This window comes from Culex quinquefasciatus, chromosome 2 (genome assembly GCF_015732765.1).
Source record: "Culex quinquefasciatus strain JHB chromosome 2, VPISU_Cqui_1.0_pri_paternal, whole genome shotgun sequence".
Classification (NCBI taxonomy): Eukaryota; Metazoa; Arthropoda; class Insecta; order Diptera; family Culicidae; genus Culex; species Culex quinquefasciatus.
The window spans coordinates 8892905-8918314 of NC_051862.1; the positions used below are offsets into that span (position 1 = coordinate 8892905).

Here is a 25410-nt window from a genome sequence, read left to right on the forward strand (position 1 = left end):
GTTTTATGTTTTATGTTTTATGTTTTATGTTTTATGTTTTATGTTTTATGTTTATGTTTTATGTTTTATGTTTTATGTTTTATGTTTTATGTTTTATGTTTTATGTTTTATGTTTTATGTTTTATGTTTTATGTTTTTTGTGTTTTATGTTTTATGTTTTATGTTTTATGTTTTATGTTTTATGTTTTATGTTTTATGTTTTATGTTTTATGTTTTATGTTTTATGTTTTATGTTTTATGTTTTATGTTTTATGTTTTATGTTTTATGTTTCATGTTTTATGTTTTATGTTTTATGTTTTATGTTTTATGTTTTATGTTTTATGTTTTATGTTTTATGTTTTATGTTTTATGTTTTATGTTTTATGTTTTATGTTTTATGTTTTATGTTTTATGTTTTATGTTTTATGTTTTATGTTTTATGTTTTATGTTTTATGTTTTATGTTTTATGTTTTATGTTTTATGTTTTATGTTTTATGTTTTATGTTTTATGTTTTATGTTTTATGTTTTATGTTTTATGTTTTATGTTTTATGTTTTATGTTTTATGTTTTATGTTTTATGTTTTATGTTTTATGTTTGTTTGAAAATTCTTGCAGATTCATTGACATTTTCAAAAAACAATTTTCAGCAATATGAATTATACTACTAAATTGGCTATGGTGGCAACAAAAAATCAATTTCTCGGGAATGTCAGTCAAATTTTCTATTAAACTTAAACTATTTTTCGTTAATCAATCCTATTAATGGAAATGTTCAAATTGTACATGAATCTTGGACAATATTACTTTTTACTTCCCCATGAAAAGAGAATGCTCAAAACAAATGTTGTTCAGTGTTCAAATTCACTTTTATAAAAGTATGTAATTTAAGGAAATTAAAAAAGTAACAACCCTACCAATCGCACCGGATGCTGCTCGAGTCCTCAAGTGTGCATGTGTGAATATATAAAATAAACGAGAGTGCATTTTTTCCTGCTGGCCCTTCTCTTCCGAGGATGCATTTTCCTTTTCCCCTACAACCAATGCAATGAAAGTGTTAACTGGTGGTTCGGAGGAGGGTTGATAAAAGGCGAATCGTATCGAGTGAGAAATAAAAATTAAATTACTGGCCCAAATTCCGGTAACAGTTCCGTATCCGGAGAGTTCTTTCCAACGCCGATAAAAGGACCGGTTTTTTTTTGCGGAATCCACACATGACAATTTGGTGGAACTTTTTTTTCAAACGTGGAATTTCGCAAACACGATTATCGTTAAACTTTTCAGCGAATAATTAAGACGAGGAAATTTCCTCAAAACTATTTTCCACATGGGAAAAGTTGCGATGCTGTGTGTTAGTGGTTGTGTAATCAATTTGCTAATCCTGGATCGAGGTGGAGTTTGTGCCATGCTTCAACATTAGCACAGAAATGGAATCAACAACAAAATCAATTACATTCTCCGGAGCACGAGCCAGCTTTGGAAAAGTTCTGCTTGAGCAAGTTTTGGGCACAGTGGGAAATTTTAGTATCGTTTTTTATGACAATAAATGATTTTTATTCTCAAAGAGTGAGATATCAGAAGTCAGAAGTCAAAAGTCAGAATTCAAAATGTGGCTTTCTTTTACTCACTGTGCATCACTTTTCTAGTTATGTAGATCCCAAACATAAGCTTTTCCAGCGTGCCTCAAGAGCTTTCCAACCAAGCTTTGCAAATGAATTTGTCAGGGGTGCTCAAATTACTTCCCAAAAGGACTGTTTACTCGCCTAACTGTTTACTTTGCTAACAAAACTTTCAACAAAATTCTTATTTCCAGATTATGTAACTTAACTTGTTCTACACTCTGCTCACTTTTCCACTTGTCAACTCACTCGAGGAACCTCAGCATAACTCGTTCGTCGATTGCCCCACCACTTTCGGGGAACAAAAGCGAGGGAAGGAAAGTTTTCTAATCAACTTTATCGGCACCACCAAGACCACCAAGTGTAAGACGAAACCACCTGTTCTGGAGGGAGGTCCTGGGAGCAGATGGAGCCGGTTCTCGGCACGCACCAAAACTCGTCTTCGGCCAAAGTTTGCGAGGGTTTTCCCTTTTCCACGCGGAGAGTGTGCTTAATCTTCCAATGGGTTTCGCGAACTTTGCCGTTGTAGAGGAAAGATGCACTTCTCGCGTTTGAGAGCAAAAGTGCAGATTTGAAGGTTTTCTTGGTGGGGTCCTAACATTCCTTCCCTTGTCCATGGAAAGAGGGAAGATGAACTAATTTCGATGTGGGACTAAATTGGAGATTAACATGACTTGGCTTGAAGGGGAAAACTATCTTGAACACAAATTTTGATGTGATGTCGGGTTTCGATGCAGTTACAGAGATAGTTGATCTGAATGTTTGTGGGTTGAGCGCAAGTTCGTACATCTTTGGAATGTTGTATAGAAGTTGGATTGTGTTTGGTAACGAGATTAGTTTTGTGACGAGCTATTCAAACTAAACAACCACAATTTTGAAAGTTTTGATGGTTTAATGGAGAAAATTTTGAAGAGTTTCCATTAAACTTACCATTTTCCAACCAACCATTTTCCATTTAAAAATCTACGCTCGCAAATTAAAGTCTTGTTTTGTGGGCACAGCACACCGTTGCCCCAAGAGTGGAATCAATTTGGAGGCCATCCTCGAAGTAGTACCCGCAGACAGTAAGCGGAGCGTTGGCCGCCACAAAACTTTGGATCAACTTCCAGTCACGTCCGGGCAATAAAAGGCCTGTTTAAGCCGAGCCAGGAACACTCGTTTTGGTGGTGCACGAGCTTTACTGTTTGTTAGCAGAATGTCAAAGTTTCATTTAATTACTATTGAAGGATTTGCGATTTAGTCTCTGACACAATTTAAGACATTTTGAAAAATAAAAATCGAGCGATTGACAGTTCGAAAAAAAAGAAGCAAACAAAAAAAAAATCGATTGCAATTTAAATGAAAATAATAAAAAACCAAGCAAAATCAAATAAAAATCAAATGAAAATCAAATAAAAATCAAATGACAATCAAATGAAAATAAAATGAAAATCAAATAAAAATCAAATGAAAATCAAATGAGAATCAAATGAAAATCAAATGAAAATCAAATAAAAATCAAATAAAAATCAAATGAAAATCAATTGAAAATTAAATGAAAATCAAATGAAAATTAAATAAAAATCAAACGAAAATCAAATGAAAATCAAACAAAAATCAAACGAATACCAAATGAAAATCAAATGAAAATCAAATAAAAACTAAATTGAAATGAAATGAAAATAAAATCAAAATTAAATCAAAATCAAATAAAAATCAAGCGAAAATCAAATAAAAATCAAGCGAAAATCAAATAAATATCAAATGAAAATTAGATGAAAATCAAATGAAAATCAAATGAAAATCAAAAGAAAATCAAAAGAAAATTAAATGAAAATTAATTGAAAATTAAATGAAAATTAAATGAAAATCAAATGAAAAAAAATGAAACTCAAATGAAAATCAAATGAAAATTAAATTAAAATCAAACGAAAATTAAATGAAAATGAAAATATTCAAATGAAAATCAAATGAAAATCAAATGAAAATCAAATGAAAATCAAATGAAAATCAAATGAAAATCAAATGAAAGTCAAATGAAAATCAAATGAAAATCAAATGAAAATCAAATGAAAATCAAATGAAAATCAAATGAAAATCAAATGAAAATCAAATGAAAATCAAATGAAAATCAAATGAAAATCAAATGAAAATCAAATGAAAATCAAATGAAAATCAAATGAAAATCAAATGAAAACCAAAAGAAAATCAAATGAAAATCAAATGAAAATCAAATGAAAATCAAATGAAAATCAAATGAAAATCAAATGAAAATCAAATGAAAATCAAATAAAAATCAAATAAAAATCAAATGAAAATCAAACGAAAATCAAACGAAAATCAAATGAAAATCAAATGAAAATCAAAGAAAATAAAAAAACTAAACAAAATCAAACAAAATCAAAGAAAATATTTTTATAAACAAAGAAAATCAAAGAAAATATTTTTAAAAACAAAGAAAATCAAAGAAATCAAAGAAAATCAATAAGTATCAAATAAATCGGAGAAAATAAAAAACTGAAAAAATAATAAATAAATATCAAAGAAAAATAAAAAAAATTGCAAACCAACGAAAATAAAAAAAAGTCATTAATCGTTAAAAATAAAAGAAAATCAAACCAGATATAAACTCAAATCAACGAAAATCAAAGAAGAACAAACAAAAAAAACTCATTGTAAACAGTCAACTTAGGTGTCCAATTTCACACAAAAGTCATTTGGCAACACATTTCAAAATCAAAGAAAATCAAAGAAAATCAAGGAAAATTGAAGAAAATCAAAGAAAATCAAAGTAATCCAAAGAAAATTAAAAAACAAAGAAAATCGAAGAAAATCAAAGAAAATCTAAGAAAATCTAAGAAAATCAAAGAAAATCTAAGAAAATCAAAGAAAATCTAAGAAAATCTAAGAAAATCATAGAAAACCAAATAAAAAACAAAGAAAATCAAAGAAAATCAAAGAAAATCAAAGAAAATCAAAGAAAATCAAAGAAAATCAAAGAATATCAAAGAAAATCAAAGAAAATCAAAGAAAATCAAAGAAAATCAAAGAAAATCAAAGAAAATCAAAGAAAATCAAAGAAAATCAAAGAAAATCAAAGAAAATCAAAGAAAATCAAAGAAAATCTAAGAAAATCGAAGAAAATCAAAGAAAATCAAAAAAAAATCAAGGAAAGTTACTAATCAAGAAAAACCTAAGAAAATAAAAAAAAAACATCAAAGAAATCAACGAAAATCAAATGAAATTTTATTTTTAAACAAAAATCAATTTCGAAAAAAAGCCAAAACAATCAAACAAAATCAAAACAAAAATAAAAATAAACAAATATAATAAAAAGAGTAAGAAAATGTAAAAAATTAAAAAATAAGAAAATATAAAACTCGAAAAATCGAACAAAATAAAAAAAAGGAAAATTAAACAAATCAAAGAAAATTTAAGTAAAGTCAAATTTAACCAGAGAAAATAAAACAAAAATTAAGGAATCACAACAAATTTTAAAAAATTATAGAAAATCATAGAAAATTATACAAAACTACAGGAAATCATGGAAAGTCATAGAAAATCATAGAAAATCACAGAAAATCTAAGATCATCATAGACAATCAATGAAAAACATCAAATCAAAGAATTTTAAAAAAACATAAAAATCTAAGAAATCAAAAAACTGAAAAAATAAATAAAAAATAACAATCAAAGAAAATAAATATATCAAAAAAAAAATGAAATCACTTGAAAATTTAAAAAAAAACATTGAAAATCATTAGTATAAAAATAAACCTAACAAGGCTAAAAAATATTAAAATATGCAAAATTCTTAAAAAAAAAGAAAATAAAATTAAATTCAATTAACTCAAAGAAAATCAGCCAAATTCGGCGTCCAATCAAACAAAAAAATCTCTTTGTAACCAATTTTTTATTTCTTCGCGGTTTTGAGCAACAAATAAAAAATAAATAAAGAAAACACCAAACGAAATCCAAAACCAATTTAAATATCATTACGATATTCCTTATTCTTACTTCTTCCAAATTTCCAATTTTCGCTACCGTTGAAAACTGTCAAACCTCATGAATTAAAAGCTCGTTTCACCGTTTGTGTATTCTCCAAAGAGAACCCCTACCAGCAGCAAGGTCATCCGACGTTTTGCAGTTGTGTTGTCTTCCTCTGTACGCTGCTTTTATTACTATTCATGATGAATTGCTCTTGGTGGCAGTAGGATAACGTGAGACGAGGGCAAAAACAACTTGTTTTTTTTTGTTTTAAAGTCATTTTAAGGTATTTAAAAATATTATAAAGAAAACTACAATAGCAATTTGAATATTGTGACAAAAAAAAAATTAAAAATTAGAACCACCCTAACGGAGTGTCATACCGTGGCGTACACGCTCCCCCTCAGATATTCATGACGTGAATGGAATTGACCGAGATAAATTGTGCCGCCGGTGAAAAATGGCTTTTCTATCCCTCTCGTCGTCGTCGGCGACCTCGTGTGCAAATCCGGCCGTTCACCAGATAATGACTGGGCGGTGTGGGTGGTGACTTGGGGGATGGCGAATAGGGTTAGTAACTCGCTCGGATGGGGACGATGTCAAGAGTGAAAGTTAAGCCATTTGGTGGGCGCTAGAAAAGTTGAAATGATGTTTGCTCCGGGGGGCGTGTTGTGTTATGACACGTTATTGGAGATCTTTGTTACAGCGAGATGAATGGCTGTCGATTTGTTTTGGCTTTGGAGATAAGGGATTAGGCTGAAGATTTTTTTTTAGGGATAAGGTTGGCTTGTTCGATTGAAAATAGAAAAAAAATATTTCCAGGAATTTGTCTTAAGTCAATTGAGATTTAAAGTTTAACAACTGATGTCAAATGATTTTTTTCAAGAATTTTCTGTTTTTAGTTTCAAAAGTTCTTCCAATTATTATCATGCGATTTAAAAAGCCTCTGGTCCCAGAAGATTTTTTTAAATATTTCTCTCTGCTTGATGTCACTCCTTCCCAATCACCTTTAAACTCCAAAAAAAACCTGTTTGAGAATACCATGAAAAATTTCCCTTATCCACTTAAAATGTGGATAAGGGAAATTTTCGCTTGACAATTTCTTAGATGATTATGAATCGATTAGCTTTTTTGAAGGATGTCGCCAATAATCCTTATTTTTTCTTCAAATATTTTTCTTAAAGAATTTTTTACAAATATTTTGAGAAATTTTGAAGATAAAATACTTTAATTTGTTTTCAACAGACAAATTTTCTAAACAGAAAACACACAACACAATTATTTTTATTGATGCCCTCATATTAAACCATCATCACATTTCGACGTCGTCGTGCTATCTTGTCGCACCCGCCATTTTGACGTTCCGAGAAAAACGCATTTTAATGTTTGACCTTGAATATACAAAAACGAGAGCACGCAATGTAAACAATAACAAACACGTTTTGTTTGGCTGACCATTCTGTGCATTGTCCCGAAGTTTGGTTGAAGTTGGTTGCTGGAGTCCCGAGTTATAATTACAAATGTTTACGGTAGTCTAGCTTGTACGTGTGACAAACGCATCCTGACTTTCCTGGCCTGAAATCCCTTTGGCCTTTTGTCGCACTTACATCAATTTTCATGGAGTGACAAGATAGCACGACAAGATTGAAACTACTTTCATATGTAAAGTGACAAACATGCACGGAGTTTTTCGGTTTTTGTTGAATATCTCAGGATTGAAATCGAATTTTGGGGATCTGTGAAGGTCAAAAGGTGAGGCATTGTGAGCTGCACAAAATGGCGTTCTTAACTCAATTTGGCCCAAAATGCACGTACGACAAGTTAGCACGATGGCGACGATTTACAGTTGAATCCCACTTTTGATGAAGCCATAACGATCCCTACAACACACAGCTCATAGGCGAAAGAGTCAACAGAGGAGAAAAGCATGCACCATCACTCTACCACAACAAATAATGAGCCTGAAATGATACCTTATAATTTTGCTGCCACGAATCGAGGGAAAACCCTTTTTTTCATTCAAGCTACCATTGCACACAGCTCACAGCTCGATTCTGAAACGGTCCCATGCGTCGAAGGCTTTTCATTTTCTGCTCACGTGTTTTATCGATATGCACTGTAAGAAAAATGACGTGAAAGTGTTTCAATTTTATCTGCCAATTTGTAAAACGAAAAATTGCGATGCTCCACATTTTAAGAGGATAAGGGAAATTCTCCATGATATCCCCAAATATTTTTGCTTGGAATTGGAAATGGAAATGGTCCAAGGAGCAATTTCAAGCGATATTTTTCCACAGTGCCTCTCGCTAGAATGGCCGCTAATGGATCCCTCAATCCGGAACGGCGGCGACCAAAGCCATAAAAGTGTTGAATGGTTTTGCCAGGGCTGATCCCCATTGTCGTTTCGCGTCGTCGTGCTGAGAATCACTTCCAGCGGATGGATGTCAGTCGATTGAGTCGAAACACCCCCCACCACCACCACTGTGGGTAGAAGAGGTACAGAGCGAAACAGATGTATTCGATTGGATTACATTAAGGGGGAGGGTTGAGGAGGATTGAGTTGAGAGGAGATTTAGGGTATTTTTTGCTGAAGTTTTTTATTTTTTTATTTTTCAGTTGAAATTGATAAAATTCAATAACATACATTCAAATACTAAACTTGATTTATGTCATCCTACGAATGCCCCTTAATTTTAACATTCTCTGCCATCCCGCCCTCGCAAACCTGACAAGGTGAATTCCACCTTTGATCCATTTCCCAAAACAAACACATCCCAGCTATTCTCGAAATTCTCGAACAAATCCCACTCGAACCCCACTCCCTAGGGGGGATGAACCCGAAATTCAATTTGAAACACTTTCAATTTGACACTTTTCTCGAGAGCCCTTTTCCGCACTCCGTCCACATACGGATGGCTGCTTCCTGGCATTTTTGGCTTCTGAAGGCGCACACGGAAATTGTGATTAATGGCTGAACTGCTGAGCTTTTTATTTACGTTTTATTTTGCTGGTAATCCGCACTGACATGGGTGTGAGGCTGGAGTAAGATTTCAAAAGTTCTAATAAAAATTGCAAAAAATAAATAAACAAAACGATCAAATAAAAATAAATAAAAACACAGCTAAACATAATTCTTAATGATTCAAATAAATAGAAATTTTAAGAATTTGACGGAACAAAATGTCCCAACGGAAATGTCACATAGCCGTTGCCAATAACATTAGGGAGGCAACCTCTTCCAAAGTCAAATCAATTTAACGCAATTGGAAAGGCCTCCGGTGTTCTGTTTGGAAGGGTTACGGGTAGCGAATGAAAAACAAACAAATCAAGTCGAAAACTAATTTATGCTTTGTTTACCGATTTCTTTTTTGGCTGTCTGAGTTTGGAAGAATTTTATATTTTGTTCTGTCAGGCGATATCCAATAAACGCCAGAAGTGAGTTGTTTCAATAATTTGATAAACCTATGCAAATAAAATATTTATTGGTAGATCAGAGAACTTGAAAACAATCCTAATGATATAAGAAATTTATGAGTGTTTTTTTTTTTTGTATGAAAAGCAATGATAATCTAGTTCCCCACTTTGCAAAAAAAAAAATTACACCATCCCTGAAAATCCATCCCTTAATCGTCAGAACACCCCTCTCTCCCCTCCTGGAAGCGAGCGCTTCCCAAATCGATTTACTGTCCAGTCGCATGTTTTTGTCAAAACTCAGCCGCGTGGAAACTTAATTTTCTGTTTCATTTAGAATCCATCCGTCCACCACTAATCGGGTTGATATGAACACGATGGTTGGTTGGTAAATTTTGGAGCTGCACAAAGCTGTTTTATCTGCATAATTTTCGACAAGGGAGATGTTTTCGCACAGAGTAATTTTTTATTTTTTTTAGCAAAAGTTTAAATTCCCTTCTAAGTAATATTCAAATTCAACCAAAAACGATTTAAACTTTTGCCCAAAGAAACATTTATCAGCATCCAGCCTAGACATGACATACCCTGAACAGCCGGCAGCAGCAGCAGCAACAACTGTCAACCGCGTTATCCGTGTGACAGTTTAAGCCAGCAACTGCTGTGCGATATGCCACCCACACACACACACCCCCACAGCACCCACCCACTGACTGTCAGATTTGAGGTTATCTTCTTTTGCCTTTCTCAAAACTGGGTCGCGAGCACGCCGCCGCCTCGGGGTTGATGGGCTTATGCGTTTTGTGCGAGGGGGAAGTTTGAAGTTGCGGGGGAAAAAATTGAGTCTCCAAAAGTACATATCAGACGCATGGAATTGTGATGCTTCCGCGGGCTCTTTAGGTATCAATTACTTGAAGGGTTTAGTTGAGAGTGAAATTGTGGTTTGAATGAGGGCATTTTAGCTTTAAAAGTGATAAAACAACAAAGATTTGAAATCGTTCAAACTTTCAAACATATTTTTTCAACTTTTCAAATTTTCAACTTTTCAACTTTTCAACTTTTCAACTTTTCAACTTTTCAACTTTTCAACTTTTCAACTTTTCAACTTTTTCAAACTTTCAAACATATTTTTTTCAACTTTTCAACTTTTCAAATTTTCAATTTGTCAACTTTTCAGCTTTTCAACTTTTCAACTTTTCAACTTTTCAACTTTTCAACTTTTCAACTTTTCAACTTTTCAACTTTTCAACTTTTCAACTTTTCAACTTTTCAACTTTTCAACTTTTCAACTTTTCAACTTTTCAACTTTTCAACTTTTCAACTTTTCAACTTTTCAACTTTTCAACTTTTCAACTTTTCAACTTTTCAACTTTTCAACTTTTCAACTTTTCAACTTTTCAACTTTTCAACTTTTCAACTTTTCAACTTTTTCAAACTTTCAAACATATTTTTTTCAACTTTTCAACTTTTCAAATTTTCAACTTGTCAACTTTTCAGCTTTTCAACTTTTCAACTTTTCAACTTTTCAACTTTTCAACTTTTTCAAACTTTCAAACATATTTTTTTCAACTTTTCAACTTTTCAAATTTTCAACTTGTCAACTTTTCAATTTTTCAACTTTTCAACTTTTTCAACTTTTTCAACTTTTTCAACTTTTTCAAACTTTCAAACATATTTTTTTCAACTTTTCAACTTTTCAAATTTTCAACTTGTCAACTTTTCAGCTTTTCAACTTTTCAACTTTTCAACTTTTCAACTTTTCAACTTTTCAACTTTTCAACTTTTCAACTTTTCAACTTTTCAACTTTTCAACTTTTCAACTTTTCAACTTTTCAACTTTTCAACTTTTCAACTTTTCAACTTTTCAACTTTTTCAAACTTTCAAACATATTTTTTTCAACTTTTCAACTTTTCAAATTTTCAACTTGTCAACTTTTCAACTTTTCAACTTTTCAACTTTTCAACTTTTCAACTTTTCAACTTTTCAACTTTTTCAAACTTTCAAACATATTTTTTTCAACTTTTCAACTTTTCAAATTTTCAACTTGTCAACTTTTCAGCTTTTCAACTTTTCAACTTTTCAACTTTTCAACTTTTCAACTTTTTCAAACTTTCAAACATATTTTTTTCAACTTTTCAACTTTTCAAATTTTCAACTTGTCAACTTTTCAACTTTTCAACTTTTCAACTTTTCAACTTTTCAACTTTTCAACTTTTCAACTTTTTCAAACTTTCAAACATATTTTTTTCAACTTTTCAACTTTTCAAATTTTCAACTTGTCAACTTTTCAGCTTTTCAACTTTTCAACTTTTCAACTTTTCAACTTTTCAACTTTTCAACTTTTCAACTTTTCAACTTTTCAACTTTTCAACTTTTCAACTTTTCAACTTTTCAACTTTTCAACTTTTCAACTTTTCAACTTTTCAACTTTTCAACTTTTCAACTTTTCAACTTTTCAACTTTTCAACTTTTCAACTTTTCAACTTTTCAACTTTTCAACTTTTCAACTTTTCAACTTTTCAACTTTTCAACTTTTCCACTTTTCAACTTTTCAACTTTTCAACTTTCAAACTTTCAAACTTTCAAACTTTCAAACTGTCAAACTTTCTAACTTTCAAACTTTCAAACTTTCAAACTTTCAAACTTTCAAACTTTCAAACTTTCAAACTTTCAAACTTTCAAACTTTCAAACTTTCAAACTTTCAAACTTTCAAACTTTCAAACTTTCAAACTTTCAAACTTTCAAACTTTCAAACTTTCAAACTTTCAAACTTTCAAACTTTCAAACTTTCAAACTTTCAAGTTTCAAACTTTCAAACTTTCAAACTTTCAAACTTTCAAACTTTCAAACTTTCAAACTTTCAAACTTGCAAATATTAAAACTTTCAAAGTTTTAAACTTTTAAACTGTCAAACCTTCAAACTTTCAAACTATCAAACTTTCAAACTTTCAAACTTTCAAACTTGCAAATATTCAAACTTTCAAACTTTCAAACTTTCAAACTTTCAAACTTTCAAACTTTCAAACTTTCAAACTTTCAAACTTTTAAACTTTCAAACTTTCAAACTTTCAAACTTTCAAACTTTCAAACTTTCAAACTTTCAAACTTTCAAACTTTCAAACTTTCAAACTGTCAAACTTTCAAACTTTCAAACTTTCAAACTTTCAAACTTTCAAACTTTCAAACTTTCAAACTTTCAAACTTTCAAACTTTCAAACTTTCAAACTTTCAAACTTTCAAACTTTCAAACTTTCAAACTTTCAAACTTTCAAACTTTCAAACTTTCAAACTTTCAAACTTTTAATTTTTAAACTTTCAAACTTTCAAACACAATAAATGGAAAAAGTTGAAAAAAATTAAGAAATTGAAAAAATTGAAAAAATTGCAAACTTTCAAACTCAAAAAAATGAAAAAGTTGAAAAAATTGAAGAAATTTAACCCTCTACAACCTAACCCGCCTCTAGACGGGCTTCAATCTAAAAAATCGCCAAAAATCCATTTTCCAACCGATTTTTGATCTTTTAAAAGCATTGGAAAGAAGAAATCTTAAAATTTTAGAAAATTTCAGAGTTGGGAGTTTAACTTGTTTTATGTGACTTAGGCAGTGTTTTTGAAAATGTCATTTTTTTAGGGGTCAACTTTGGCAGTGTTTTTTACTAACATTTCCTTTACTTTCAGTAAAAAGAAGTATGCAGTAATTTTTGTAGTGTCCCAGACTATGCCTCTACGCATTTTTTCGCAATTTAAATGATGATGGTGCCATTCTATAGCAGAAAATGTGAAAAACATGCAAAAAAATGAAAAATTGACAGTAAAAACGTGAAAAATTTAGATAGTCAAAATGTAATTATATTAGATGGTAGAATAGGCCAAATACTACCAAAAACAAACATAAACTAAACAAGATAAATACAAATTAAAATACTAAAAATAAAACAAGAGAAGTAAAGTTTTTCGTAGAACAAAAGTTGCTCAAAATGACCTCCTGAACACGGGAAAAATAAATATTTTCGAAAAAAAAATTTGGGCAGCAGAGTGTTAATAAGTTTAAAATTTAAAAAAAAATTAAAAAAATGAAAAAATTGAAAAAAATGCAAAAATTGAAAAAAAATTAAAAAATTGAAAAAGTTGAAAAAGTTGAAAAAGTTGAAAAAGTTGAAAAAGTTGAAAAAGTTGAATAAGTTGAAAAAGTTGAAAAAGTTGAAAAAGTTGAAAAAGTTGAAAAAGTTGAAAAAGTTGAAAAAGTTGAAAAAGTTGAAAAAGTTGAAAAAGTTGAAAAAGTTGAAAAAGTTGAAAAAGTTGAAAAAGTTGGAAAAGTTGAAAAATTGAAAAACTTTAGCATGAGCATGAGCATGAGCATGAGAGATCACCCATGGTTGTCCTTCTCCGTTGCTGAACAGGACCGTAATATCCCATCAGCACAACTGGTCACACGCTTCAACGATCAAATGATGTTTCCCTTATCAACAGCATGCATGAATGCGCTGAAAAGATAAAACATCACGATCATCAAAACTAGAGCCGGTGCGAATAGGAAACAGTCGTTGGCCACCAACGGCGCCCGCCATGTCAGTTTGTAGATCTCGAGGGGATGGGACGGGAATGTTAGTTAGCACAGGCTGCTACCAAGGGTGGGTTCTATACGATATCCACACCCCGCGTGTGCCGGAAAACTACTTCTACTTGGGATTTTGTTAGTGGGGAAGGGTAATGGCCAGGATTCATCATAGAGGATGATGATGTGGCCCAATAATCAATGAATTTTGTTGAATAGGGTGATGTATTATGTATTCTCAAGGCAAACAATCGGATGATGCGGATGAGACCGTTCCCGGTTATTTGGTGTTGAGTTTAACATAAATGATTCAATCTTAGACAGCCGGCTGTGGAAAGATAGAATCAAAATTATGTGTGATTAAAAGGTGAAATATTAAACTCAGCGTAACATATTTACGTAGAGTTGCCCTGAGACTATTTATACTTTTAAATTATTATAAGATGAGCGACCAATTAATGACTGAAGAGTTATGATGCTATCTGAAGGACTTGAACAATCGCGTTGAAACAATATTTGTCGCCGTGATTCGCGGGAAACGAATGGTCGAATTGAATGATAATTTATATTTTGCTGACGCAATTTAAAAAGAATCTTCCCGTGAAATAATTGCAAATCATAGAACAAAGAAATCCGACTGTGATGTGTATCAAATACATGACTAACGAGAAAAACCTAAGGGCAGATCACTTCTGATACTGAGGTGTGTATGGAGTGTGTATGTAGCGAGTATCATACTAGATATCGTGCGTATGATACGCGACCCAGTATTGACCATTATCTACGAAGATTTATTTCAGTGTTGAAACTTTTGACATTTCTCAACGTCAAACTGTTGTGCTGCTTTTGCTGTTAGCTGGATACAGTTGGCTGGATGTGGAAATGAAGCTAGAGGAAGGAATTTTTCCTCAATTGATTAAAATTCGTCTTTGACGAGAAAGCGCTTACCCCGAGGCTTGCCCCCACTTGTTGGCTGAGGGAATTCATTAGCGAGCTGTAAGATGATGTTGCAAAATTCGTCGGAGCTTCCACACGCATAGAGCTGTACAGTTGGGGCCTAAGTTGGGGCAGATTCTTGATCGGGGAAGCGGTTCTGAGAGGGTTCCTAACAACCGGAAGGTCAATTTCGAGGAGGAAGAAGAAAACAGCACGGAATGTTTTGGAACACAATCGGTTCCTGATTCTGCAGGGCGAGATTGAGACGATTTTGATAACAAAACCAAAGGCGCTCGCGGAGACCGATTGCGGGTTGTTGGAGTACCTGTAGGACATTGTCGGAACGACGCGGTACAAGCAACAGTTGGTGAAGATTTCCGAACGCGTCAAAGCGCTGAACGAGATGGCAGGGGGGATGTTACTTCGGTGGATCCTGGGGGAAGCCAGGGAACGGGAGCCGTTAGCCCTGGGCTGTTTTCTGAACTTCCGTGCCCCTGGAGGATTGTAGTAGAGGACGGGCCACACGCTGGGTGACCCTGCCGGAATAGGGCGAAGACACCTCAACCAAGCCGGTGGACATAAGGGTCGCCCACCGGAGGGAGGTGGCACGCTTCGGCATCCGGCTCGAGACACCCCGGACACGTTACCCGCGCGTTGTGTGTGTGTGTGTGTGTGTGTGTGTGTGTGTGTGTGGGGGCTGGAGAACTCCTGACACGCACTCGGAACTAATAAATCCAACAGAATCAACGAGTAGCAAAAGAAGGTCTCGTCCGAAAGGAATTAAAACAGTACCGCCCCGAAACAACCGTTGCCACCATGCCACAGAAAAACGCAGGCAGCATTTCCAAAATTCTCGTCCGGCTGTAACATCTCAGAGCACTGTGATCCCATTGGATCAACTCGTAGTATTTAGACAATCTGTAGTTCACTGGACTTTATCTTCGTCAAACCCGAGGTCAAAACGATGAACGACGCTAATTTCCCGGATCTTTGCGTCCAGATCAAGATTCCTTCTACTTATTCATTTTAAATAATAAAATTATAACCATTTGGCCGCCGCTGCTCGATTCCGTCCCCAAATGTGGATGAATTTCTAACAGATCTAACATTCTTTTCCAGAACCTGGTCTAGAACTCAAAAAATCCAAATTTATTTTTCTCATGTTGCCGAATAAACAAGTGTTGTGTATGCAATCTACTCTGTTTATTATTTTGACCGATTTTGACAACTACACTGATATAAATCGTATCAAAAAGTTGACCATACCATGCCAGTATTATGCGCGTATGGTACGCGCGTATGGTACGCTGCCATACACAGTATGCGGTATACTCGAAGTGCTTAACCCTTAGAGAAAAACACACCGACGACGATGGACGAAAACGGAACGCGAAAAAAATGCGTCCCGACGGACAGGCACCTCGAAATGAACTGGCTTAGCTCTGCTGTTATCATGACAACCAGAGCTAGCCGCACCTTCACACACACACGCACGAACTCACCCGAAATACACACCGACGACGATCGACGAAAACGGAACGCGAAAAAAAAAATGCGTCCCGACGGACAGGCACCGCGAAACGAACTGGCTCAGCTCTGCTGTCATCGTGACAACCAGAGCTAGCCGCACCTTCACACACACACACACACGCACGAACTCACCCGAAATACACACCGACGACGATCGACGAAAACGGAACGCGAAAAAATGCGTCCCGACGGACAGGCACCGCGAAACGAACTGGCTCAGCTCTGCTGTCATCGTGACAACCAGAGCTAGCCGCACCTTCACACACACACACACACGCACGAACTCACCCGAAATACACACCGACGACGATCGACGAAAACGGAACGCGAAAAAAAAAATGCGTCCCGACGGACAGGCACCGCGAAACGAACTGGCTCAGCTCTGCTGTCATCGTGACAACCAGAGCTAGCCGCACCTTCACACACACACGCACGAACTCACCCGAAATACACACCGACGACGATCGACGAAAACGGAACGCGAAAAAAAAATGCGTCCCGACGGACAGGCACCTCGAAACGAACTGGCTCAACTCTGCTGTCATCGTGACAACCAGAGCTAGCCGCACCTTCACACACACACACACACGCACGAACTCACCCGAAATACACACCGACGACGATCGACGAAAACGGAACGCGAAAAAAAAAATGCGTCCCGACGGACAGGCACCGCGAAACGAACTGGCTCAGCTCTGCTGTCATCGTGACAACCAGAGCTAGCCGCACCTTCACACACACACGCACGAACTCACCCGAAATACACACCGACGACGATCGACGAAAACGGAACGCGAAAAAAAAATGCGTCCCGACGGACAGGCACCGCGAAACGAACTGGCTCAGCTCTGCTGTCATCGTGACAACCAGAGCTAGCCGCACCTTCACACACACACGCACGAACTCACCCGAAATACACACCGACGACGATCGACGAAAACGGAACGCGAAAAAAAAATGCGTCCCGACGGACAGGCACCTCGAAACGAACTCTTGAAAAATTGAAAAAGTTTAAAAAGTATTTACAAATTTCGTAACATCAATTGCATTTTTCAATGAACATAACAAATTCGGCTTTTAATCTCAGACTACGTCGTCCTGGGGCCGCATAAATCCATATGATTATTTCAAACATAAATATTTCCCCCGTGACTTTAACATGATTGAAATCCCTCCTCGTCCATCAAAAGCTCCCCCCTATTTCCGGACTAAGGAAGGCCGAAGTGCAATATAATCCGCATTCTGTATTTCCCAACCCAGACCAGCAATCAAATCACTCAAAAAGCAGACAAATCCGGCTCTCCCAAGACGATTCAGTCCTCCCTTCGTCCTTCGTCCTTGGACAACCCAAGTAACATTTTAGGTTTTAAGTAGGCCACAAAAGCCTATTTAGGCCGTATCAGGGTTTTCAGAACCATGATAAAACCTGTAAGTTTAAAAATGTTACTAGGGAATCCAGCAATAAAAGAAATACCCTTTCTCGCCAGATGTCAACCGTCGCCACCGCCCTTGGAAGGGCTAAGAAAACACAAATCTTTCTCACAAATATGATTTCCCTCGCCCCCATTTAACCTCCCACCTCCCCACCAAACAACGCTCATGACTTTGATGGGTGTCATATATTTCACACACGTGTGGGGGAGAAAGGGAAAATCTCTGCGATGTGCCCCGCAAATGTGTCCAACTAATCATGGTTGATGGATTTGACCACAGGCAGTGTCACCAACAGTCAGGTCGGAATGTCCGCACCCACGGGTTCGGGACAGTTGTCGTCGGGGGTGACAAAGTGGCCAGCAGTGGCGACCAACTCGCAAAAAAAAAGGTCATCGTGCAATAACTTTTGAATCCTGAACGGGGAGAGATTTGATCCGGGGGTTTTATGTAGCGATTTTTGTGTGAGCTTTTTTTATGGCAGGGGGAATATCCTTTGAATCCGGTGACAACAAAATGACGGTCGATTTAGTGCGTGGGGATTGAGCGGGAGGAGGCCTAGATCGTAAAACCGTTTTTCGACTAACGAGAAAATGTCTTCAGGAAGCAGCTAAGAAAAAAAGAGTAAAAACACGACCCCTAAAATCATTGTGGCGTGTCGAGGAGCGATAAAAAATAGAGCGCAAGTGATTCACAACTTACGTGCGTGTGTGCACGTACATAACTTGTCCTAGGTTCAAGGATAAGTTATGTTTGGATGATTAGACTAGTTCAGGGTTTAAAAGATCTCTTGAAATTCGCTTTTGCTTTTGCTTTTGCTTTTGCTTTTGCTTTTGGACCATCCTGCCAAATTGTTCGATGTTCCTGTCAGGTTATCCACGGATTACTAATCAGTGAGTTCATCATCGTAACTCGGTACAAAACTTGCGCTCACACACGCTCACACGCAAAAAAAACCCAAACCAAAAGTCGTAAAAAGCTCCTCCAAAAAGACGGTAAATATTGCTAATAGGATTAGACGAGCGGAGTAAGGTGGTCCACCAGAACCGCCAAGATGCCCAGATAGGCTCCACACGTCGTTTGACCGCACCGTCGTCGTCGTCGTCAGTCATTTGATGGCGCCGTCGTCGGAACAACCGACCGTTTGCAGGACAAATAGAAATTTAGTCAGGTCGTAAAAATGTGATGTTATCCGGACGACGCGTAATGACCCGGGCTGTACGTGAACTTTTGGGGGATTGACCTTCTGAAAGACACGATTTTTTGTTTTGGTTTGGATGGTGTCTTGTTGAGGAATCACGATTCAAAAATAAAATAAAACTTTTGGATTAGCAAGAAATTGGCTTGAATTTGCTGATTACACTAACTTTAACAAAAACAACTTGAACTCACGCTCTTAATCTCGTGTCATTCCGACCAAACCGTAAATCGAGTTATCTTTAACCGGAAGAAGACCCACTTCAACTTGAGTGGCCACACACAAGCCGGAAACCCCGGACGACGAGGACGGCAACTTCCGGAGAACGATAATCCAAAACACCCACAAATGGAGCAGAGCCCAAACTTCCGGAGAACGATGACCTTGGTCACATTACCGCCACCCCCGGGGCCGGACTCTAAATTTAGTGCCTCTTGTCAGGACAGGAAGGCAAGAAAGAGCATTCGCATCGCATGACATTCTCGGAACGGGAAAAGCTTCCACGATGAAAGTAATTGTGGATAATCTAATATTTGTGTTTTTTTCTGCCGCTCACTCGTGTGACATTTGTTTCGTGACAAAATTAAATTTCACTGCCTCGTGTAGAAGCGTCCTAATCCGTCATGCAATCTCGTTAATCCCCCGGGAATTTCACAAAGTCTGGTGTCGTGACTCGTGCTTAAACTTTCTCATCAAAACGTAATAAATTAAAACAAATTGATTTACTCTCATGCCGGCTACCGGTTTCGGAGAAGGCTCGCTCAAAAGGTTGTCATTCTCGGCGAGCATTCACGGGCTAGAATTTTCAATTTCCTTCTCGAGCACGCCCCCACATTGGAATTGGATTTTTTTTTCGCTCTCTCTGTCCGTTTGCTTGCAGGAAAATGAAAATAAACTAAATGGGTGAGAGCTTCCCTGATTGCGAGGTGAGTTTAAGAGTGTGTTCTGAGAAGTGGATTATTCTGTCGGAAAAAAACTTTTGAATAGAGCAACATTGTATTGGATTTTTGCAATATTTTACGTTGAGCTAAGACAGCATACAATACTTTAAAGGAAAGCTAAATAAAGTATTTGTGTCAAATACCACCAGATTTTGGGGTCGCTGTGAAGCGTGAACGATGGATGAAAAAACGTCTTGTTTGAATCGAAAGTGATTTTTCAGGCACTCGGATCACAATATCACAATTAACACAACTTCATGTAAAAAAAAACAATTTTCATTGCAAAATTCTATTCTATAAAGCAAACCCTATCCCTTAAGCAATTTTGGTCATTTTTGGCACAGATTTTTTATTTTGCCTAAGAATCGAAGAACCTATTGCCATTTTCGATTTTGCCCTAATAAGCATTTTATGATGTCACCCTTATCAATGGTCTCTTTCATCCCACAAAAGCCAGATTGTGATTTTAGAAATGCAAATTGATATTTAAAAAGTGTACGAGTAAGGACCGGTTGGACGGCCGGAAATGAAACACGACGGATTAAAACTAAAAAACTCCTTCCTTTATTCGTCCGATCGCTTAGCGTGTTTCCAAAAGACTCATTGTTTACACTTTTTCATCGCGTGCTCAATCACGCGCAAACGAACTGTCAACTTGCCCAGGGGTGTTCATCATTAACGAGGAGAGTGGGGTCGGTTGACCGGAACAAAAATAATCAAAGGCAAAAAATAGTATTAAAATAGTTCAACAAGTTTTGAATATGACACATTTTTTTAAACTAACCTTTTTGACAGTTAAAATAAATAAATATTTAGGCCGTTGCAAATATTTTTTAAAGTTTATGTTGCCCCCCTTTCAAAATTGGTCTGAAAAATCAGGGGGCAAAAAATTTTTTTCCAAAAAACTTCAAAATTTCCATGAAAATAAAAGCATTGTAGTCTAATCAACTGAAATCAATCTAAAATGCATTTTTCTGCATTGATAATCATATTAAGCATGTTTGGGCTTGTTTAAAAATGTTTTGCATTTTTATGAAATTCCCATGTACAGCAACGCAAAAAAAAATATTTTTCACAAAAAATAAAATTTTCGTCAATAATTATATATTTTAGATATTTTGGACAGGTGAATAATGCATTTTGAAACACTTTTTTCATTAAAATAATGAAACCATGGCTCGTAATTTCAATTTTTATACTTTTTTATTTTTTTCAGAACATAAATTCAAAAATTACATGCAGTTGACTGTGAGCTTATTTTAAATGCATAAGATTTCAATAAAGCAAAACAAGTAGCAAAATTTTTTCACATCAAATCTTATGAAAAAATGTTTAATTATGCCACGCGAAACAAATTTATAAGATTTTCATAATATTTTCATAATAATATATGAGTCATTCTAGGTCAACTGAGTACACTTTTGGACTCGACCCTCACTGATTTGGACCAAACTTAGAGGAAACGTTCATCTATCGATAGTTATCAGAAATCCCAAGTTTGCAGCTTTTTGGGCCATCCCTATATTTTTGGCACCGCCCTCTTTTTTGACGATTTTCTGAAAAACTTTTTTTTCTTCTAATCATAACTTTGCAAATATTGGGGTAAAAGGCTTTCTAAATGTTGCATTTTATATAAAATTGTCCAAGAAATTCGATAAAACTAAAATTGTAACCCTTAAATGCCCCCTAATTTTTTTGGACCAATTCCTTATATTTTTATTATTTTTATTTTCGTGTTCCCCGCACACTTTTACATATTAATCAATGTAAACCTCAAACTAAAATGAACTATTGGCGAGAAAAAGCGATTTTACTGAAAAAGTTTGAATTTGCGCAGCACTCTGTCCTATAAATTTAAATCCGAAATAAGTTTCCCACAAACTGCAAACTTGGAATTTCTGATAACGATAACGATAACGTTCCTTCCAAGTTTGGTCCAAAAAGATGAAGGTCGAGTCCAAAAGTGTACTCAGTTGATCGGGAATGACCCATATTCTTCGAACAAAAATTATAGCACAGTGATTCGTAGAAAAACGACATAAATGATTTCAAACCATTCTACAAGAACTACAAAAAAAAGATAAATCTGTAAATGTGACTTTTTTGTGATTATGGGTAGTGCCCCCCCCCCGTCCCCTGCAAAATCGTCCTGAAAAATCGGGGCAAAAATTATTTTTTGTCAAAAAACTTTAAAATTTCAGTGGAAATGAAAGTTAAATCAACTGAAAACAATATAAAATGCATTTTCCTGCGTTCATTCTTAGCTTGTTTGGACTCGTTTTAAAATAAAAGTTTATTTTTGCGATTTTTTTCCCTTCTTACCATTTAAGCTTAATTATTGCAGAACAACTGGACTGCTGTTAAATGCATTTTAAAACCACTTTTTTCATTCAAATTTTGAAACCACAGCTTGTAATTTCAATTATAATATTTATTTTGTATTTGACCTAGTCAGATTCGAGGGACATCAATTTCAAAAAATATTTGCAACGGCCTTACTATTTATTTGTATACTTTTTTGCTAAATATTTTTCATAGTTGTTGTCCCTCGACCCAGTGTTTTAAAATGCATTTTACACTAGTTTAGTTTTTTTGCAAACATTAGTTTTCAAAAAAAAGGAAAATTTGACGAAAACAACAAAAAAACAGCGAAAAAAACTTTTTACGATACTAAACATCGATTTTTTTTCCAAAACTCAAAAGATGTTTAAATCAACTCAAACATGCTCAAAATTATTTTAAACGCAGGGGAATGCATTTTAAATCATATTTAGCTGATTGCTCTTAAATTTCCATTGAAATTTTGATGTTTTTTTGAAAAAAAATATATTTTTTTACCCCAGATTTTTCAGGGCAACTTTGAAGGGGGGTAGGGTGGGGTGACAAAAACTTCAAATAAAATTAGTATCAGCTAATTTTTTCTGTGCATTTTATTCGAAATACAAAAATTAACCTAATAAAAAGGAATATTTAAATTTTTAGATGGTTGTCATTCTTGGTCTGCCTCCACATTCTTGGCACGCCTCCACATTCGAATTGGATAATTTCGCTCTCTCGCCGTTTGCTTGCAGGAAAATGAAAATAAATTCAATGGGTGAGAGCTTCCTTATTGAGAGAAGTGTTTAAGAGTGTGTTCTAAGAACTGGATTATACTGTCGGAGAAAAACGTTTGAAAAGAGCAACATTTTATAGTTTTTTTTTTTCAATATTTAACTTTGAGCAAAGATAGCATTCTCAGCTCCAGTTTTTTAGTATTTGTTTACAAATATATTTATATATTTGTATTTTTCCTCCCGATTTTTATGGAAAATTTCGAAGGGATAGAAACAAAAAAAAAGTAATTGAATTTGGTAATCACAACTTAATCCGCCAAAATCGGGATAAAGTCGGGAATTTGTGTTTTTTTGTCAAAAAAAAAACTTTTATGAAAATTATAACTTTTTGACCTGGTCGAGTCGAGGGACATTAACTTCAAAAAATATTTTCAACGTTCTTACTATTTATTTGTATATTTTTTTTTTGAATGAAATTATCAAGTTTTAATAACATTTTTAAAAGCATAATTGTTGAAGAAGATAAGTGAGTATTGCATGACATAGTTTGATTTCTTTCTGATTATTTTTTCAACATTTATCGAACTAAATGAATTAGGGGCTATACAAATCCCAATTCAACATGCTTTTGTGTTTCATATGTTATTTCTTTCTTCAAGAAACATGATAATTTCGAATCAACCAGTCCACAATAACTTCAAAGTAATTCAATAAACATAACTCTCCTTAACCAGCCCCAACCTTTGCTTCCATGGTTCTTCCCCCACAAATGAAATCAAAACCTCCAAGACTAGTTCTGGGTCCGTTAGTTTGTCCGTTTCCATGTACACTTCAAACCTACCTCCTCACAGACACCGTTTCCCCGTTATTTACATTTTATCTGCAATTTAAAATTCATTTAAAAAAGATTGCATTTACGTGTTTGCGCAAACCCTCACGTCTTCGATTGCTTTGGGTGCCAGCCCTCTTGCTTTCCCTTGAGGAAGGGAGGAGGCAAAAATTGAAGGAATGAAATAAAAATAAGTGGGAAAATGTCCGGAAAAGTCTGGAAACGGGACGGTGGTGCAATCCCTGGGTGTCCGTTTTTATTCCGGTGAGGGGAAGATCCAGCGGATGCTTTTGGAGAGGGTGGAAACTCGAAGTTAATAAATAAAAGCTTAGGAACAGTTGTGCACAGTTGGGTATCAAGTGTGTGTGTGTGTGTGCAACCAACCAAACGGGACCACGCGGTCGCTTCTTACAAATTGAGTTGTTTCCATGTATTTTTAGATCTTCATTCTATACATACAAATAACTCGCATAGGCATTTGGAAGGTGTTAGCTCTGCCGAGCTTCGGTGACCCATTTCTACGCTGGTTAGCCGAGCGCGAGGTCCCTCAGCTTTTATCGACAAGCCCCGCCCTGAAGAACGTTTGCATCAATCGGATTCAAACGTTATTTAGAACTTCCGAACCCTTGTCAAATGGACAAGGACCCAGCGCGTATATAGTTTGATAGTAACAGTATTCCTAATTCCAGGCATCGCTCACCAAGCCGTGATGGCCTAGTGGTTAGCATTTTTGCTTACCAATCCAAAGGACGGGGGATCGAACCCCGACTCGGGCGACTTTGATTTTTCGTTCATGTTCAGTGTTTCAAGATTAATATTTCCTATACTTTCTCGTTGGGAGCAGATGGGAATCGAACCCAGGACCATTCGCTTAGAAAGCGAACACCGTAACCAGTCAGCCACGGCCGCTCCTTTGTGCACAGTTGGGTATCAAGTCCACGTAAATTGACAAAATAAATGAAACCATGAAGTTGATATTGAAACTAACAAATGTAGAAAAATCATATTTTCTTAGATTAGCACGTTTTTGGTCAAATCTCAAAACAATTTTTTTTGTCATCTCCAATGGATCCAAAGCTGCTGCACTTGTACAGTGAGAGTTTCTCAAGGGCAAACACTTTCAAGAACATGGTGACACAATCCGGCCTAGGATACCCCCTTCTCCCCTTCTCGGAAATCCCAGTGAAATGAAGGTCGTCTCCGTGCTGTGGAATGTTTTCATTTCAATTTCCAGCAACTCTCCACTCCACCAGCTGACCTCACCTCCCCCCAGGGAGGGACATCTCCGGCCATTGGGTGATCCATCGTGGGGAATTTGGTTTGTCAACCGGATGCAATAGTCGGATGTCATCCTGGAAGCTCCTGCTCGGAAAAGTTATTTATTTTATTTACTTTTGCCAACTTATTTTTTTTTTTTCACTCGACGCACCAACGACAACTTGAAGTCATGTCAAGCTGTGGAATGAACTTTCATTCGAGCCCTAAATTGGCTTCGAAAGTGCTCGTATTTAAATGCACTTGTCACGAGTTGAAGTTTTTCCCCATTTACCCCCCACACTCCTGGCAAGGAGAGTGTGTCGCACCCCCACCGAGATAACAAATGAAGAGCGAAAGCTCTTTAACCGCACTTTTGCGCACACAAAACGAAGGCACAAAAAAATATTGTCGAGGGTGACATCTTGTTCGCGCTGCTGCCGGAAAAGAGCACTTGGCTGCATGCAGAGCAGCTTAATTTTAGCTCATTTTCACACGTTGCAAGCTGCGGCGCTGATGGTGGTTGTGAGTCTGAGCAGAATGGTGTCATTCTTGAACGGGGGAAAAGTTATGGATTTTCTTATGTGTTTCATGGCATGTCATAGTCAAATGGATGAGTATGTGTATTTCGGAATATTTTTTTTGCTAGAAAAATTTGTTAACGCTCTTTCAAATGTTACCATATTTTTTTGTTCCTTGGCCATGGTCA

The 25410-nt window shown here is 35.6% G+C and overlaps 2 protein-coding genes across 2 annotated transcripts in view; both read right to left on the reverse strand.

Annotated features, from left to right (window-relative positions):
• The window catches only part of LOC6043954 (neuroligin-3), a 291951-nt gene that overhangs the window by 153695 nt on the left and 112846 nt on the right, over positions 1–25410 (reverse strand). The gene's annotated exons all lie outside the window — the stretch shown is intronic.
• The window catches only part of LOC119767701, a 106158-nt gene continuing 94958 nt past the window's right edge, over positions 14211–25410 (reverse strand). Inside the window, exons 2-3 of the mRNA XM_038256944.1 lie at positions 14478–15001; positions 14211–14417 (exon numbers count right to left, since the gene is read on the reverse strand). Coding sequence (XP_038112872.1) covers positions 14382–14417; positions 14478–15001 — 560 coding nt within the window. The 3' untranslated portion in view covers positions 14211–14381. The remainder of the gene's footprint in view (positions 14418–14477; positions 15002–25410) is intronic.